Source organism: Schistocerca serialis, chromosome 7 (assembly GCF_023864345.2).
Source record: "Schistocerca serialis cubense isolate TAMUIC-IGC-003099 chromosome 7, iqSchSeri2.2, whole genome shotgun sequence".
NCBI classification, from domain to species: Eukaryota; Metazoa; Arthropoda; class Insecta; order Orthoptera; family Acrididae; genus Schistocerca; species Schistocerca serialis.
In genome coordinates this window covers 486,887,977-486,906,696 of record NC_064644.1, presented here as the reverse complement: position 1 = coordinate 486,906,696, position 18,720 = coordinate 486,887,977, and the positions used below count along the sequence as shown (strand labels likewise).

At 43.1% G+C, this 18,720-nt stretch overlaps 1 protein-coding gene across 1 annotated transcript in view; it reads right to left on the bottom strand.

Annotated features, from left to right (window-relative positions):
- LOC126413166 (longitudinals lacking protein-like) overlaps positions 1-17,436 on the bottom strand; it is a 115,016-nt gene extending 97,580 nt beyond the window's left edge. The window contains exons 1-2 of the mRNA XM_050083061.1: positions 17,419-17,436; positions 4,693-4,866 (exon numbers count right to left, since the gene is read on the bottom strand). Coding sequence (XP_049939018.1) covers positions 4,693-4,866; positions 17,419-17,436 — 192 coding nt within the window. The remainder of the gene's footprint in view (positions 1-4,692; positions 4,867-17,418) is intronic.
- Positions 17,437-18,720: the final 1,284 nt, after the last annotated feature.

Sequence of the window (18,720 nt, the reverse complement as noted above, 5' to 3'; positions counted from 1 at the left end):
GAATAGGACAATGGATAGTGTTAACTTATACTCTGATAGGAAAAACTTTAACAATTGACCAAGTATCAAAGACAATACCAAGTTGTTGAAATGACTTCACTGGTCAACGTAAAACTATTTGAAGGGTGTAGTTGACACATTGCCACAAATCTCTTCAACGAATCCCAAAAGATTCCCAAAAGATTTTCTGCTGCTGTTGATATTACCCGATACTCATCTGACCAGAAATCCTTGTCTTCCTTCCACTTCACTTCACTAACCCAAACTATATCTAGATTGAACCTTTGCATTTCCCTTTTCAGACTTTCTAATTTCCCTACCACGTTCAAGCTTCTGACATTCCACGCCCTGACTCGTAGAACGTTATCCTTTCGTTGATTATTCACTCTTTTTCTCATGGTAACCTCCCCCTTGGCAGTCCCCTCCCGGAGATCCGAATGGGGGACTATTCCGGAATCTTTTGCCAATGGAGAGATCATAATGACACTTCTTCAATTACAGACCACATGTCCTGTGGATACACGTTACGTGTCTTTCCATTGCCTTCTGCATCCTCATGTCGTTGATCATTGCTGATTCTTCCGCCTTTAGGGGCAATTTCCCACCCCTAGGACAAGAGAGTGCCCTGAACCTCTATCCGTTTCTCCTCCCTCTTTTGACAAGGCCGTTGGCAGAATGAGGCTGACTTCTTATGCCGGAAGTCTTCGGCCGCCAATGCTGATTATTTATCAAAATTTAGGCAGTGGCGGGGATCGAACCCGGGACCGAAGACGTTTTGATTATGAATCAAAGACGCTACCCCTAGACCACGGGTACCCCTTCTTCTATTATACTGTTTTGTCTTAAGTTAGTTCTCTAAAGGAGGGAGGGAAGTGGTGATGCTTACATTTCTCTCAGGTTACGTGCCGAGATGCTGGCCAGAAATAATATTCCGTGTGTAGCACTGCTATATTGTTGCAAGGGAGATATAACGCAGAATCAACCACTGCACAGTGCTATCCTGTTCGTTAGAAAGCAGATGTCCTACTAAAAAGCCACAATTGGTAAATGAGTTTGCATTTGATACTTGGGAAGCGAGAAATGAAGTAAGAAGACTACGAGACAGTTTTGTAGCATTACAGAAAGAGGTGGATGGAGGAGGACTGTTGGAGGATATGAAAAGTGAGTACGAGGAGTTGAAACTCTCGTATGAAAAACTGAGAACTCAGTTGCAACAGATAACCGAAATTTACCGCGAGCATCAGTACAAAAGAAGCGAGGTTGATTAGATGCACGAGGAAAGCTATTTGAGACAGCAGATAATGAGGATATTGAGAACATCCACAGTAAGATTCTGAGTCTACAAGAATTAGAGGAGGATACGAGAACAAAAGTGAAATGGCACACGACACAAGTAGGGAATATGGAGCAAGGAATACTCAATGTGACTAAAAAAGTAAGAAATTTAAAAGCAGAATTAGAGCACCATGCACGTGGAACCAGAAATGATTTGAATATTGATTTAGAGAAGATTCAAACTAATTTGAGTAGTTTAGATGATAAAATGCTAGTAGCCGTTCAACAAGCACTCTAGTGAACACGTCAGACCTCATAGTAGAGGTAGAGACATTACGTGAGGCAATGCACCATGCTACTAATGGGCAGTTGAGTTCAACAGTAGTAAGCCCACAGTAAATTCTCGTAGCATTACCGGTAGCTGAGTGGACAGCGTGACAGACTGTCAATCCTAAGAGCCCAGGTTCGATTCCTGGCTGGGTCGCAAATTTTGTCCGCTCAGGGACTGGGTGTTGTGTTGTCCTAATCATCATCATTTCATCCCCATCGGTCGCCGAAGTGGTGTCAAATCGAAAGATCTGCACCAGGCGAACGGTCTACCCGACGGGAGGCCCTAGCCACACGACATTTTCATTTTACAACAAGCACAAAGAGACTTCTCCGAAAGGTAGCGGCATATCTTACCAATAGCTTATTTTTATTTTATTGTATGTTTACTGTAGAAGTAACCACTGTTCAAGCTAGGCCACATGTTAGAGTTGTATTTCCAGTCGTAGGAATGAATGCACAGCACATCCATGTCCAATAGAGTGGAGTACAGTTCAGAAATACGTACAATTACAAACACTAGAAATATTATTAGTTTTTAAGAAGAGAGATGCTCACGTTGTCAAGTTCGTTGCGGATTTCAACGATAGCGTTCAGGAAAGAATTATTATTTGTCCAGCAAGGGCGATAGAAACCAACCAAAAGTCATGTGAAATGCAATTGTTTTCAGGGAAGCTAAAGCGGGAGACTGTGAGAAAAAGGTTTTAGTGCCACAAACGTAACTCCAGAAAGTCGGAGGCCACTGACTTCATTATATGGTCACGTCACAAACGATAACCATTACTTGTTACGATAATGGAAAACCTACGGGAATTATGCGATTAGAATTACAGGGTAACGAATTGTTAATAAATTGGACTAGTTGTGAGGTAGCACGAAGACAATTTCAACTTCCAGCTATCATTACGGGTACAACACTAATTAACGTATTGGCCAGACACCCCCCCTCCACCCCCCCCCCCACCCCCCCACACACACACCTATTCTGTCCCACCTAAACCTAACATTTGTCAACAACTCGTTGGATTCAACTTAATTACAGTTGATAAACAACCTGATAAATTCCGAAAACCGACAAATTTCAGTAAACCAAATACTGCTGCATGTTAAACGGTGTTATGGGAAGCATAGGCAGAAGACAATTATTTACAGTTGGTCAAACACGAGCGTAATCTTGGTGCTGATATTTATTTGTGCAATCTACTTCTGTCTGCGACGTAAGATGGTACACTCAAGTGAAATAGCAAACCACCTAATCCCAGTGAAATGGATACAACGTAGTTATAAGACGGAAGCAGAAAACACAATACTGTCACTAGATAAGCTTAGCAGAAGCAACTAAGATTCAACATTCCATTGTAACTTAGCACACGGAGAAATCTAAATTAATATTTAAGAAAATATAGGCTAACTAAGATCAAGTGAACCTGAAAATTCAGGACGAATTTTAACAAACGGGAGGCATGTATTACGGCGCAGAGTAATACAAGGTTCCAAGTTATAAAATTTTTAACGGAGTTCAACCACCTTGACGTAAGACAGGCTGGTTACGCCACGGACCAGGAAGCACGGTGATGCAAGACAGACTGTCAGCACAGTCCGCACCTCTGCAGTAGCTGAGTGAGAGAGAGCACACGCAGCGGGAAAACGGAAAAGGACGAGGACTAAACAAAATAACACACAAGCTCGTTCACGCGGAGGAATGCCGCAAGAAGCAATAGCCACGACTAGTGAAAACACTCACAGACAAATTTAACTAGGTGATAAGAGAGAAGGTATCAGAATAATGAGGTCACATTTGGTCGTCGCTAGTTAACCGCTCGTCACAGAACTACGGAAGCTCTTTAAATACCAGAGCCACAGCTCCAAGTAGAGAGAACGGTAAGGGTCAATGGGAACGATGGAGTACGTATCGACGACATTCCGTTCCATGATCATGTTGCGTTAGTAAGCCTTTCCTCAGATCAACCAGCGCAGTACCAACCAGTCATGGAGTCCAGTAGAGCTGAACTCCACTGACGAACATCATACTGTATCACACCACCCTCTACTGATGGGAGAGCTGAAGCACTACCAGCAACAGTGAAGCACCAGGCGTGGGACGGAATACGACGACCAGGCCGGCAGTACAGGGTACAACGCCTGCCGCCTAGACCGTACCATGCAAGGAGCAGTCCATGGAAGAAGAGGCACGGAGTAAGATCGAGTTAACTCTCTCAACCAGTATCAGCTATCCATGCTATACCAGGCTGGGCTACGCATCCGTATCGGCGCAGGTGGAACGACGTCTCGCTAGAACACAGGTACAAGTACAAGGACAGACGCAGCGTCCGACACTGAGGGCCCATCCGTGACAGGGTCGGAGGCAACTACTGTCAACAGTGCACCACCCTTCGTAAAGTTGTCACAATCAACGATTTACTGAATAATCATGTTTTCTTAGCGCCAAGATCGCTTCCAGACAATTTCCGACAACGTCCAGAGGCGTCATCCGCTCGGTCCCTCTCTACTACTTGTTCCTTCCGATAACATATTTCTCCTTGCGTGGTGTCGCAACTACCTCCTTAGTTGATTTACGGAAGACATACATATTCCTTCAGTTTTCTATTCATTATCGTATTCGTAATATGGTCAATAATGTATTTTCTAAATCATTTTTCGACATCTGAGAAAACAGTGATCTTTTGCGTAAAGTTATGTTTACAGGTGAGCACTCCGTCTTCAGGCCACAAGTGGCCCATCGGGACCATCCGACCGTCGTATCATCCTCAGTTGAGGATACGGATAGGAGGGGCATATGGTCAGCACACCCCTCTCCCAGTCGTTATGATGGTTTTCTTTGACCGGAGCCGCTACTATTCGGTCGAGTAGCTCCTCCATTGGCATCACGAGGCTGAGTGCATCACGAAAAATGGCAACAGCGCATGGCGGCCCAGGTGGTCCCATCCAAATGCCGGCCACGCCCGAAAGCGCTTCACTTCGGTGATCTGACGGGAACCGGTGTACCCACTGTGGCAAGGCCTTTGCCCTATGACATCTCCTTTAATTCCTTTCACATCTGCAGACCGGAGACATGGACGTTACACTCACCTCTAGATATTCACTGCATGCAGACAGCAGGATCCGATGAGCCTTGAAGCTGCGGCCCTGACACCAAAGCGTCACATCTACAAACGCGTTGTTTGCGAAGTATCTGCAGAACTGTTGCAGCATCTCCACCTCATGATGCTCCCAGCGCACTAGCAGCAGATTGTCGCTCGCCTTCTGTCAATAAGTGACCAGTACTTATCCATCACATATAAGTGACCACAGACAAGAAAGTATATTTATTAGTAAGTTATTTTAAGCGCAAACAGGCACACTGTACGGTCGTTGAGATGTGAACACCCTGTATAGCAATGTAGAGGTCAGTCTTATAACTTATTCGATGTTTGTTCTTTTTATGGCAGAGGCCTATTAAATTGTTAGCCATAGGCTAACTTTTTCTGAATATCGGTTAATAAAAGAGGCAAACACTGTTTATAACACTGATCTTATGAAAATGTGCAGCAGTGATTTTGTCAAAGTGTTTGGCAGACTGAAACCGCAGTACTTCATGAATTTCTTGTTGCTTTAGTCATAGATACCATGGATCAGAGGAAACCTTATGAAAATTCCATACAGATCTCTAACATTTAATTTCCGAACATTCTGAAAGTCCATTAAAAAGTAAAAGATTGGTATCAACAAAATAATAGTGTCGTGCTTGAAGTTTATCATAATGAGAAAGAGAAGGAGCGATACATATGTACTTTAAAGAATTATTCCTAGCCCACACTGTCGTAACTGCGACCGGGACGGTTGCGGGGTAGCAATGACGGAAAGCGCGGCGGGACCCACGGAGAGGCCCGCCAACAACAACACAACGGGAGAGGACGGAAACGACCAACGAAGGGCAGAACGAGTACGACAAGACCGAACAACGGAGTCACAAGGAAAGAAACACGCTCATTCGTACGCAGAACAAGGAAGTAAGCTGTTTAACGCGAGGCGGGGAGTCAACAGATGTAAGCGAGATTAGACTGACTGGCTGAGATTTTTTTTTCCTTTATTGTATTTCGATTCTCCCCGAAGGGGGCGGGCTGGCAGCAGCTTATTACGCTGCTCTGCAGCCTACAGACTTTTTAAAACGTGATAAGAAGTTGAGAAACAATAAAAACAAGCGATAAAACCGGGACTTAAACTGTAAAACGGCGGAAAATAGTGGAAAGTTAAAACATAAAGCAAAGGGTTGGCAAAGCGAATAAAATACACAGGAAGCAGACAGGTAACATAGTAGACAGGCAATTAAAAAACATGGTGACAGTCTGGTTTCTGTTCGCAAGAGATATAAAATCACACCCAGTGACAGTATGATGGCCATTCACAAGACTTTGGAAAAGACACACAACACTGAACACTCACTGTAAACACTGCACTAAAATGTCGGCACAAAGAGGACACACCATAGACTAGGGCAGATGGGGGGGGGGGGGGGGTTGGATCTGGACAAATGAGGGGGGAAAACAAGGAGGGAGGAGAGGAAAAACGAAAGGGGGGGGGGACAGAAGGAGGGAGAGGACTCATGAGGGGGTACGGGGGGAAGGGCAGGGCAGACGCGAGAGGGAACGGGAAAAGGCAGAGGAGGGAAAAGCAAAAGGACTCGGGGGAGAGAAGGGGGGCAGGGAGAGGATAGGTGGGGAAACTGCTGAGCGCGAGGCAGGCGCTTAAGTACGCTATCGGGGGCGCCGCTATTGGCCGCTGGGACCACGTGTTCCACTGTGGCGCCCTCACACTAAAAGCAGGCCAGGAGGCGCGCGGCGCCACAGCTTACGGCGCGATGGTGCAGAGACCTCTATAGGTCGTCGACGTCCATGATGTCTGGCGCGGATTCAAATTCCGCGGCGCGGTACCAGAAATACATTTCTTTGTGTTATGGTCTCCAGAAATGAAAATACAGTATCTTCGTATTACTGAAAAGGATTTCTAGAAAAGTCTATCAAATGAAACAGCTGACTATGTGTGCCTCACTTCCTAATTGTATTAATCTCAGTAAATTAAGCTGCAGATGGCTTTTACATTCAACAGAAACCTCCATTCTGCTGAAATAGCAGCTGTCAACTCTGAAACTCTATTACGATAACGATTATAGACTTTTGGACAATTGGATTTTGACATTTTTTATGTTACATAAGATAAAACGTTTGTTATGAAGAAAAGAAACATCTTTCAGCTTATTACTTCATTCCTTTCAGCAGTAGAGGTAGTTCACCTGTGTGACCACCGTGTTTGTAGTTTCTTTACGCTATCATAGGTATTTCAAATGAGTCTTCACTACTATTGAAGTACTTAATGTCATACATTTCATCCTAAAACATAAGCTAATACATGGAATACTTTCTATGAAACCAGATGATGCAGAACATTGAAATGTATATCATTTGCACAAATGAGGAGAATACGAAAAGTCTTTGTGTATGCAGTGTTATATGCTTTGTTCAGTGGATACCTTACCTTACCACAACATTGGAAAAAAATGTAAAAATAACTAAACTACACTACAGTTGTCCTGTAATTAGTTCGTCGAAGCTATATGCAGATAGAATATACTTAATGGTTTCCCTGTATCCAAGTATGCGGACAGCAGAAACGTAGTTGAACGCTACACTACGGTTGTTCTGTAAGTTGTTCGTTGAAGTAGAGAGGAGCGCAACGTGAATAATGTTTCATTGTGTTTAAGACACTAAATAAGTCTTGTACAGTATCAAGACACAAAGTCCATTTTCTTCTCAGACATGAGATTCTGTCGTACCTCTCTTTGGATTCAGAATGTTGTGGCATTCTATTCCAATATAAGCGAACTGCAAGTAAAGGTCTGGTGGCGCCATCATAACACGGATGGAATAACAGCTTGTAACGATATTTCTGCAGTGTTCCATAACAACCGGCTCCTGTTGTTATAAGCGATTAAGTTGGTGGGGAGTGGGAGGAAAGGCTCTCTGCATACAGAAAAATGCCAATCTGTCAGTGGTATTCTGCATTTCATATACTGGAGTAATGAGCCTAAGCACACCTAATTTTTGATGTATACGAAAGGAAAGCTACCAGGATTATAAGACCGTGAAGTCAAGAAACTAAAACTGGATCATATATGTACATCATAAAAAGTTTTGCATCACGATATTTCTGCAGTGTTCCATAACAACCGGCTCCTGTTGTTATAAGCGATTAAGTGGGTGGGGAGTGGGAGGAAAGGCTCTCTGCATACAGAAAAATGAAATGCCAATCTGTCAGTGGTATTCTGCATTTCATATACTGGAGTAATGAGCCTAAGCACACCTAATTTTTGATGTATACGAAAGGAAAGCTACCAGGATTATAAGACCGTGAAGTCAAGAAACTAAAACTGGATCATATACGTACATCATAAAAAGTTTTGCATCACCCTGGTTCCCAAAACTGAAGATAGACGTTGACTGTGGATGTTGTATCATAGGCACAGTTCCTTTGACTGTTCAGAGATGTCACTGATGTAAACAATCATGGATGAGCAGCGCCTATTAGACAGACGGGTCCGACAGACGATCAGTTCCAGTCATTCCACCAGGAAGAAGATACACAGCTCATCTTGTCTGTAGTTCAACCATGACGGTCAGTACCACGGTACAATCGCGTCCGCGTTGTTACTTCGTCCCAGAAAGGGCTCTCAAGAAGGGAAGTGTCCATGCGTCTCGGAGTGAACCAAAGCGATGTTGTTCAGACAAGGAGGAGATACAGATAGACAGGAACCGTCGATGACATTCCTCGCTCAGGCCGCTCAAGGGCTACTACTGCAGTGGATGGCCGCTACCTACGGATCATGGCTCCCAGAAACCGTGACAGCAACGCCACCATGTTGAATAATGCTTTTCGTGCCGCCACAGGACGTCGTGTTACGACTCAAACTGTGCACAATGCGCTGCATGATGGGCAACTTCATTTCCGATGTCCATCGCGAGATACACCTTTGCAACCACGACACCATGCAGGGCCCAAAAAACATGCCGAATTGACAGCTCAGGATTGGCATCACATTCTCTTCACCGACGAGTGTCGCATATGCCTCCAACCAGACAATCGCCGGAGACGTGTTTTGAGGCAACATGGTCAGGCTGAACTAGACACACTGTCCAGTGAGTGAAGCAAGGTGGAGGTTCCCTGCTGTTTTAGGGTGGTATTATGTGGCGTCGACGTACGCCACTGGTAGCCATGGAAGGCGCCGTATTGGATGTACGATACATGAATGCCTCCTCCGACCGATAGTGCAACCATATCGGCAGCATATTAGCTAGGCATTCGTCTTCATGGACGACAATTTGCGCCTCAATCGTGCACATCTTGTGAATGACTTCCTCCAGGATAAAGACATCGGTCGACTAGAGTGGCCAGCAGGTCCTCCAGACATGAACATATCGAACATGCCTGGGATAGGTTGAAAATGTCTGTTTATGGACGACGTGACCCACGAACCACTCTGAGGGATCTACGCCGAATCGTCGTTGAGGAGTGGATCAGTCTGGACCAACAGTGACTTCGTGAACTTGTGGATAGTATGCCACGACGAATAGAAGCATGGAATGCAAGAGGACGTGCTATTGGGTATTAGAGGTATCGATATGTACAGCGATCTGGAGCACCACCTCTGAAGGTCTCACTGTATGGTGGTACAACATGCAATGTGTGGTTTTCATGAGAAATAAAAAGGGCAGAAATATGTTTATGTTGATCTCTACTCCAATTTTCTGTACAGGTTCCGGAACTCTCGGCACCGAAGTGATTGAAAACATTTTTTGATGTGTTTAGCTCAGACAAGACTCCAGCCAATTCGTTGTCTCTAAACACTAGAAAACTATGGTACTAACCGTTTTCTGCAGCCTTGCACAGGTGTGTCTTATATGCGAGATGTCACCTCTCAGCAAACATTGCGCCCCTCTTACGAAACTATAACCATAGAACTACCGGAGCAAACTGTTTACACCCCAATTCATCGTACTATGCTGTCATTATAGTGAATGTTGCTATACTAGAATTTCATTCTAAAAAAACGATGTATGGAGTAATCGAAAAACACATTTTTACCGTAACAGTTACACAACTTTTGGCGTTGTGGAAACGGACTCAGAAGTATCGTTGTCCAAAGACTGGAAAGTTGTACTTAAGGTTTAGGGAACATATACTTTTTTCTAACAGTAGTAAACGTGTTTGAATTCACTTATCGCCGGCTAATCACGAGACACAGAAGTGCAATCCACCCTATATATGATTGGTGGTATGTTAAAGTCCTACGAAGAATTTGGCTATGAAATACCAACAACCAATATGTTAGACGTTTTGGACAGTCAAGAGCCATACGTCTAAGGTGCATGTAGACAGTGGCCTAATTGCAGCAGGCGTATTACTCTACAAATAAGATCATGTCTGCATGTTGGTCCATCAATAATCGTTATAAGCAGGATCTACCGTTTACAGAAATTCTAAGTGTTGAATCCTGCCTAGTTGTCAAACATGGGGTGTCTAGGAAACCAGCTTATCGGATCGCTAGACAACAACTGAAGTTTTATTAAGAAACGTACATGTCAATACATAACTTTGTGTTAAACAGATGTGTCGCAAGCAAAAGGCAACAGACAAAATAAACAATGTTCTCCAGTATTTACAATTCTTAAGTCTCTCGTTTTGAAATGCATAATCTCGATGCTGCTGTAGAACTGGACCGGCGTGGCGCTTATGTCCTCTTCGCATAGATGCCGCTGCCATCGCGTTGTCTTCCTGGAGAGGGGTCGGTCAGCGGGGAATTGGCTGACTACTTCTTCAACGCCCTGTCTGTTCTATGGTTTGTGACGGGTGTGTCGGCGCTTGACTTTACTCCGTGACATTAAGTATGGGATAGAGGGTGACTGTCAGTATTTGGAGGGGCAGCGCAACCAAATTATGTCATCGGTTTACAAAAACTACTTATGAGAAAGAGAACTGGGCTCCATGGCAGCTTGCTGTCATATTCCAACGGGTAGCCTCTCTGAGCACAGAAATATGCTAATCTGTGTATCGCATTTTCCAGTTCGTACACAGTAGTAACAGGCCTCTAAGCACGGCTAATATATTATACATACGAAAACAAAGTCAAGAAACGAAAAGAGAACTATCAGGGACGTAGCCAGGACTTTATCAAAAGGGATGGAAGTCAGATTTCATTTATTCTAAAACTCATTTACTTATTCTGTGTTCTTGTTTCATTAAAAAGAATAACGTCATAACAGATATTCTGAACTCTACATATGTAATTAATCGGATTCAGATCTCATTTGACAATAGCTGTCTTTCTCCTAATCCTAATACAATCTTCAGTTTCAATTTGCAACTTATCCGCAACCAGGTCAGAACTTTTTCAACACATCAAAGCATCTTACGTTCCTCAGTTTAATCTCAAATTTTATTAAATATCTTTCATTTTCTTAAAATGCTTCAATTTCCTTACTGATCAAGAAATTCCTTTACATTATTATTTCAACAGCTAACATGAAACTCTAGCAACTATATTTATTTACAAAAGAAAATCGAACTCACAGATACCATGAACTATATTTTTAGGATCTTAAAGTTGATTCATATGTTAATTGCAACTGGACTGTAATGTATGAAACGTCATAAATCAGTTTCTGTTTGTCCATGATAATGCAGTAACACAGTGTTTGAGGTTAATAAAATCCTCTATGATGTACAATATGCCTTGTCGTTTATAGAACGTTAATTTACACTTACGTTGGAGTTGGGACAGTTGGACTAACTTTTCCAAGGATATTACGAATAAGACATTTCATTGAAGACATGACTTATCACAATTTCACAAGTGAGTTATCCTTGCGTGCAGATACACAGTCGAAAATGACGATTGTTACCCACCTTTCACTGTAAATATGGGCCGAGAGTCCCCGTAGAGACGTTCGACTTGCTTTCACTGCAGCTATTTTCCTTTGAGCAGAGAGGCTACACCTTTAAAGTTAATGAAATCTAGCAGGAAAGACAGGAATTCGGAAGGAATAGACTGTGGCCTATACTAAGGGACCATCCCTGGCATTTGTCTAATCTGAAAATGGGAAACGACAGAAAAACATTTTCAAGATTGCCGGCAGATGTATTCGAACCACCTCTCCTCCTGAATCTAGGGACCGGAAGCTTAGCGCCTCAACAGGCAGAGACGCGACAACTGGTAGTGCTTTCTATATATCGACAATTTGTCTATCGATGGCCCTGAAACTATCGATAGTGCGTTTCTTTTTTTTCGTCGTACGAATCAAAGTAAACGGATGATAAAAAAAGTTTCCTTTCGAAGCCATACAGTCCAGAATTAGTAATCCATTCGGGCACCTAGGCACTGACGTTATGACCCCAATGACGCAACAGGTTGGAGATACCCGTTTGGTAAAACAGAATGTCCCGCTACGTGAAGAATTGCGTAACTGCCTGCTACGCATCATCTTCTAACGGGAATCGTCGACTTTTAAGCCCTTATTTAAGAGACCAAAGGCGGGACAATCGCATGGGGAGAGATCGGAAGTACAGTGTGGGTGCTCCGGTGTCTCCCACTTGAGTTCGCGCAACTTCTGCGATACGACGTATGGGATACTGGGACATGTGTTATCATGAATTATCGGCATTCGTTGTAACTCCATTCGACAATGGTAGTTTTAGACAGATCCTAAATCTTCATTCTCCGGTGGATGACAAGAAAACAACATCATGTTGGGGCTGTACGGACGCATTTGCTAATAAGGTCGCCGTAGTTCATGTTTTCGCATTTGCTGTACTCACGCAGGAAAGGTACGAACGCCACGCCAATCCCTTGCCTACATGTTGTCGCTTATATTCCCCCTTCGAAATCGGACTACGTTGCATATTATCTGCAGCAACGCCCTCAAACGGCAAACGGAAATTTTCTGATCGCACCGTATGTCTTTCAGTTCCACTAAATGCCAGTTCGATCGTTTGTAATTTCGTTTAGGTGGTAGGGGTGGTAGGGAGACTGTGGACTAACCGGACCCTCCCCACACCCCCACTCCCCAGCCGGCCGGTGTGGCCGAGCGGTTCTAGGCGCTTCAGTTTGGAATCGCGCGACCGCTACGGTCGGAGGTTCGAATCCTGCCTCGGGCATGGATGTGTGTGATGTCCTTAGCTTAGTTAGCTTTAAGTAGTTCTCAGTTTTAGGGGACTGATGATGACCTCAGATGTTAAGTCCCATAGTGCTCAGAGCCATTTTGATTTGACCCTCACCCCCTCACCCCCCCCCCCCCCCCCCCCCCGGAAACGTCCCTGGGAGTGGAGTATATAGCGTAGACAAGAATCTAATCGATGTATTGACTGTAAACACTACAAAACAGGACCAAACCCCATGTTTCATATTCTCGCACAAATAAGTAGTAGCTACAGCATAAAGAAGGTCCAGATAATTACTAAGGTATAACCTTAGTTGTGTCTTTACATCCGAGATGTAAAGTAAACATTACGCCCTATCTAAGGAACTTTATAGAACTACGGAAGCAAACTGTCTACGCCGGAATTTACAAAATGGTTCAAATGGCTCTGAGCACCATGGGACTTAACATCTGTGGTCATCAGTCCCCTAGAACTTAGAACTACTTAAAACTAACTAACCTAAGGACATCACACACATCCATGCCCGAGGCAGGATTCGAACTTGCGACCGTAGCGGTCACGCGGTTCCAAACTGAAGCGCCTAGAACCACACGGCCACACTGGCCGGGCGGAATTTACAATAGCATGTACTCACTTTTATGTGAGGTGTAATGCTACAGTTTTGTAGCAACAAGTAGACGTATGGAGCAATCTGTTACTCCATCAGTTTTGAGTCCTGCAAATGGTTGTTATCTGTTATCACCAAAACTTCACTGACGGGTCGTAGGCAGGTAAGGATAAAACAGAAATCAAAATGCAGATAAAGGGTACAATAGACTCATGTAGCTCTGAACAATATGGATCACGTGTTTTGATCCTATGCAGAACTCCGTAAATGTATTAAACATTATCGAACAGTATTTACGACCTGCGGCGCTCTTTCCTTTCCAGTTTCTTCCATAACACACGCAGCAGCCGTTGTGTTGTGTTCAATAACATTTCTGCTGATTAAAATTCTTCTGGGTATTATGCCGCGTCATTGCTGAGAACTAACAACAATAATAAACTAAAACCAACGTTTCGGCCGAATTGCAACGGCCTTCCTCAGGGCACGACTGGTTTTGCATGGGGACAGGTGCTTCTATTTATTACAGACTATCGATGTCAAACGTCACTGTTGTAGAACTTTTAATTGGCCCTCTAAAATGATTGGCTAGTCATGACATAAGGGAAGATGGAAGGAAAGAGGCTATTCGTGGATGTCCATGTCGTCAACGATTGGTAGCTGTCCACCAATCAGCGCTCGGCTTCAGGTCGGCAAGTTTTCGTCCTGGTGTGCGCAGAAGTGGACTGACAGTTGCTCTACAGCTGTTTGTGCAGACGTCAGACATCGATAGTATGTAATAAACAGAAGCACATATCCTCATGCAAAACCAATCGTGCCCTGAGGAAGGCCGTTGCGATTCGGCCGAAACGTCGATTTTAGTTTAATATTGTTGTTAGTTTTTAGCAATGACGCGGCCATAATACCCAGAAGAATTTTAATCATTATGACACCGGCCGCGAAAGTCTACGTTATTATAACATTTCTGCTGTTTGTCTACTGTCGTACAGGTTAACAGTCAATTATATTCTATCTGCATACAGCTTTCATAAGCTATTCTGATTCTGGTAAATGCCACACAGATGTGCTACATTAAAACCTGGGGGGAATATTGTCATCGACTACACCGCCAGCGGCACAGTCTACATATCGCCATTTGAAAATCCGTCACTCGCTAATCGCGAAATCCACCATTAACTTATTACCTTACGTTATTATTCACAACCAGTTTGCGGAATACGCAATGACGTTATTTACTTATACACATCTCTTTGAAGTTTTTCTTTTTGTAGGAAGAATGTATTTTCGTTAATGATTGTAAAGAGCCTGTCTCCTGTGTCTTTACTTTTCGTTTAGAGTCACTTCGTAGTTGTCCAGTGTAACGTAATAACAAATGTGTTCTCTGACTCCGTAGTGGAAATACATCCATTGTCACCGATGTTGAAATGATCTACAGCTAAAACAGACGAACGTATAAAAAAAATTCTCTTTTTTTGTGAGATTGCGCCTTCCCTCACACTTGTTTTGTCTTTCTTCGCTAGTGTGTGTCAGCGAATAGATATACCTTGTAAGTTTGGTTTAAATTTCATTGTTTACTTGCTTGAAGTAAAGAAATGCGGTATCTGTTTAGAACTATTACAATTATTTTAAATTACTGACTCCTAGTGTGGGTAATTACATGAGTTTTCAAAAAATGGTTCAAATGGCTCTGAGCACTATGGGACTTAACTTCTGAGGTCATCAGTCCCCTAGAACTTAGTACTTAAACCTAACTAACCTAAGGACATCACACACATCCATACCCGAGGCAGGATTCGAACCTGCGACCGTAGCGGTCGCGCGGTTCCAAACTGTAGCGCCTAGAACCGCTCGGCCACCCCGGCCGGCCTTACATGAGTTTTGCTAATGTGTAATATGGTCCAGATGGGAACCAACGAAGTCGGCAGATAATTGTGTAGAGGCGTATTAATCAACCACAGTTTATTGCGATCAGTCAATGATTTGTCATTGTTCATAGCAATCAGCAGACCTGAGATTAGATGCTGATGGTCTTAATGTATCTTGCATTTAATTTGTGATGTTACGAATGAATCGAACAATGATGCTTTCGGTGTTTGCCCATGTCATACGCTGGCCACAGTTATAATAATTAAATTGTCCATCGTCTTAAAATGAAGTGTTATCCTCTCATGAAGTAAAGGCAAATAAAGTAAAAAGTGGTGGCGCATAATTGTTTGGCTCGCAACGTGGGCCCAACAAAAATATTTTTACATGTATTATATGTTCGTCTTTCTCTGTTTCATGTTCTTTATTTGAACTATCTTTTAGAGTAAAAATCCTGAAAAAACGAAGGAGAATATCAGGCAGCTGTAAATCCTGTAAAAGACAGAACTACATTACCGGAGGAAAATAGAATTTTGATTGCAACGAAGCATTATGAAGAAAAGGTGAGGGATACCAACGTTACTCGCTTGCTTTACATGTTCGACAACTTTCTCAAGTATTTAGTTTGATAATTCATGATGAATTTTACATTTTGAATAGAAAATTTAATGAATCGTGAAATAGTTCTGCACATTGTTAAAACTGTCATACTTTGCCTCTTTTACGCTGAACGCCGGCAGTATGTAATGCTAGCCCGTCTAAAGTTTTGTTTCACCAACTTTCACCTTGTTCGTCTGTTATATGTAGTAACTACTGGAGCGGTTAGTTAGTGCAACTATCAAATGAGCCACTGCGACTAGCATTTAAATTCTATGATGTTCTGTAAATTGCATCATGCAAAAATCTGTAAATTGACAATGATGGAGATGAATTCAGAGAGTGAAATTCAAATTCGTGTCGATGCCAGCGACAATGCCGTTCGAACAAAAGAAAAGGTGGAATCTGGTGAAAATGCTTTAGCGCCCAAATTACTAATGTAAGTGATGTTTTTGAGGAGACTGTCTTACAACCGCCAAATACCGAGGAAGTTCGATGATTTATTTGAAAAATTTGTTGAAATGTTTTCTCAGGATGCTGAATTAAAGAAAGAATTAGCTCCACAATATACCAACTAACGAAAAGTAAAAGAAAAAAAACTTCTCGCACTGGGAAGTGACAACGTTGTAAAATAAATAATGCATTAAAAGAACAGTCCAATAGAAAGGCCGGCTGGAGTGACCGTGCAGTTCTAGGCGCTGCAGTCTGGAGCCGAGCGACCGATACGGTCGTAGGTTCGAATCCTGCCTCGGGCATGGATGTGTGTGATGTCCTTAAGTTAGTTAGGTTTAATTAGTTATAAGTTCTAGGCGACTGATGACCTCAGGAGTTAAGTCGCATAGTGCTCAGAGCCATTTGAACCTTTTTTTTTTTTTGTAATTAAAAGTTGTATTTTTCTGGCACCTATTCATTAGCTAACTTTGGAGAGAAATTGGAAGATATAGGATCCACTATTGGATGGATTACAACAATAGAATGAAAGAAAACTTTTTCTTCATTGTGACAGAACAATCCTTTAGGCCGGACATAAAGGTCGATGAAGTAGTTAAAATATAAAAAATTAATAAGCACGACTTTAGATACGGTAAAAACCGAGATATTGAGTCTTACCGAGATACATCTTGACATATCGTGTATTGTCAACCAACTGCTTGACAGTGTTAAAACTACATACGAAACTGATATGTCAAAATTCAGCAACGATTTGAAACTTGATCAGGATGAGAAAGTAAACCAAAACTTCGCTGTTATAGAGAACGATTTACCAAATCATTTAATGAGTGAATTTCTGAGAGAGACACTGATACATTAGAAGAAGGTGAAAAGGAAATTTGTGCAGCGGTGCAGTCCGTTGGTACGGAAATCTTGTCTATACTGAGGACTCATGTGAACCAATACAAGCCGACGTCTGTCAGATAAAACGGATATTGACATGTGAATTGCGTCAAAATTTAATACACAGGCCCCTGACCTAAAGCAGAAGCCGAGATGATAAAAACTGACCCCTTGAGACAATGCCTTTACCGGAACCCGCGGACTATTACCAGTCCTTCAGGTGCCATCAGGCCCAAAGCAGCCTTTGTGCAGAATATTCATGTGATACGATATGGGCAATATCCACGTTAGCAGTCATGCTTTTTCCCAAGCAGCCAGCCGCGGTGGCCAAGCGGTTCTAGGCGCTTCAGTCCGGAAACGCGCGACTGCTACGGTCGCAGGTTCGAATCCTGCCTCGGGCATGGATGTGTGTGATGTCCTTAGGTTAGTTAGGTTTTAGTAGTTCTAAGTTCTAGGGGACTGATGACCTCAGAAGTTAAGTCTCATAGTGCTCAGAGCCATTTGAGCTTTTTTTTCCAATCACCGGGAGTGTCAATTTTTCACGCCTCAAAAAAGTATCCACATCCCCCCACTTTCATCTGACGTTTCTGGGATCCTCTCTAAAACATGGAGTGAGCGACAAAATGCAGAGATTGCAGTATGATCCATGCAAGTGGAATCCTCGCTGTGGGCTGTGGCAACCTCCTTAATATGTTCAGCTTGCGGTCAATTCGAACAGACTTTTCTTGTGAAGTGCTAGTCGGGGAAATTCCTAGGATAGTCTTAGGAAGTGTGGAGACGTATTTAAGAAGCACATGCTACTGCGACAACCCTATAGCACACAGAGATGTGATTGGAAGACTGAAGGGCACGCTGCGTATCAGTACTCGTCAAAAATTATTTCATACACCAGGAAACACTGTGGAAAATATAGTCTCCGTCGTTGATTTACCTGACATAATTCAGGAGCGCGCCAAACATTTTATTGACAAAGCTGGTGCGACGAATCAGTGTGCCGCAAATTGTCCTAACAATAGCCGCTGTCACGTCACTTGCGGCAACTGCTTCCCACCTCCACGTGGACATGGAAACGTAGACAGCAAATCTACCAGTCGAAATAGTTCGGTTTTTCCGACTGAATAAGAATAATCACAATCGATACCACTCGGAGTATAAAACAAGTAGGAAAGGATCACCGCAGGAATATTGGACATCTCCTGACACTGGACGTCAGTGGCAGCCTAACTTTCACCATCGATCACCACCCATACAGGATAGGAATCAAAACCCAGATCGGCCTGTCTATTATTTTAACCACCTCTAGGTTGGTAACCGCAACACTCCAGACACAATCAGATAGTTGACGTGAGTGAAGAAAGACCTCCAAATCTTACCCTGTCAACAAACCAAAGACAGGCTTATCACGCTCCTGGATAGCAACAGTGGTATGAAAGGGGAGCTTTGGAAATAGCAAAAAAACAAATATGTTGCACTATAACGGTGAAATTCACATACATGATAATCGATATCAA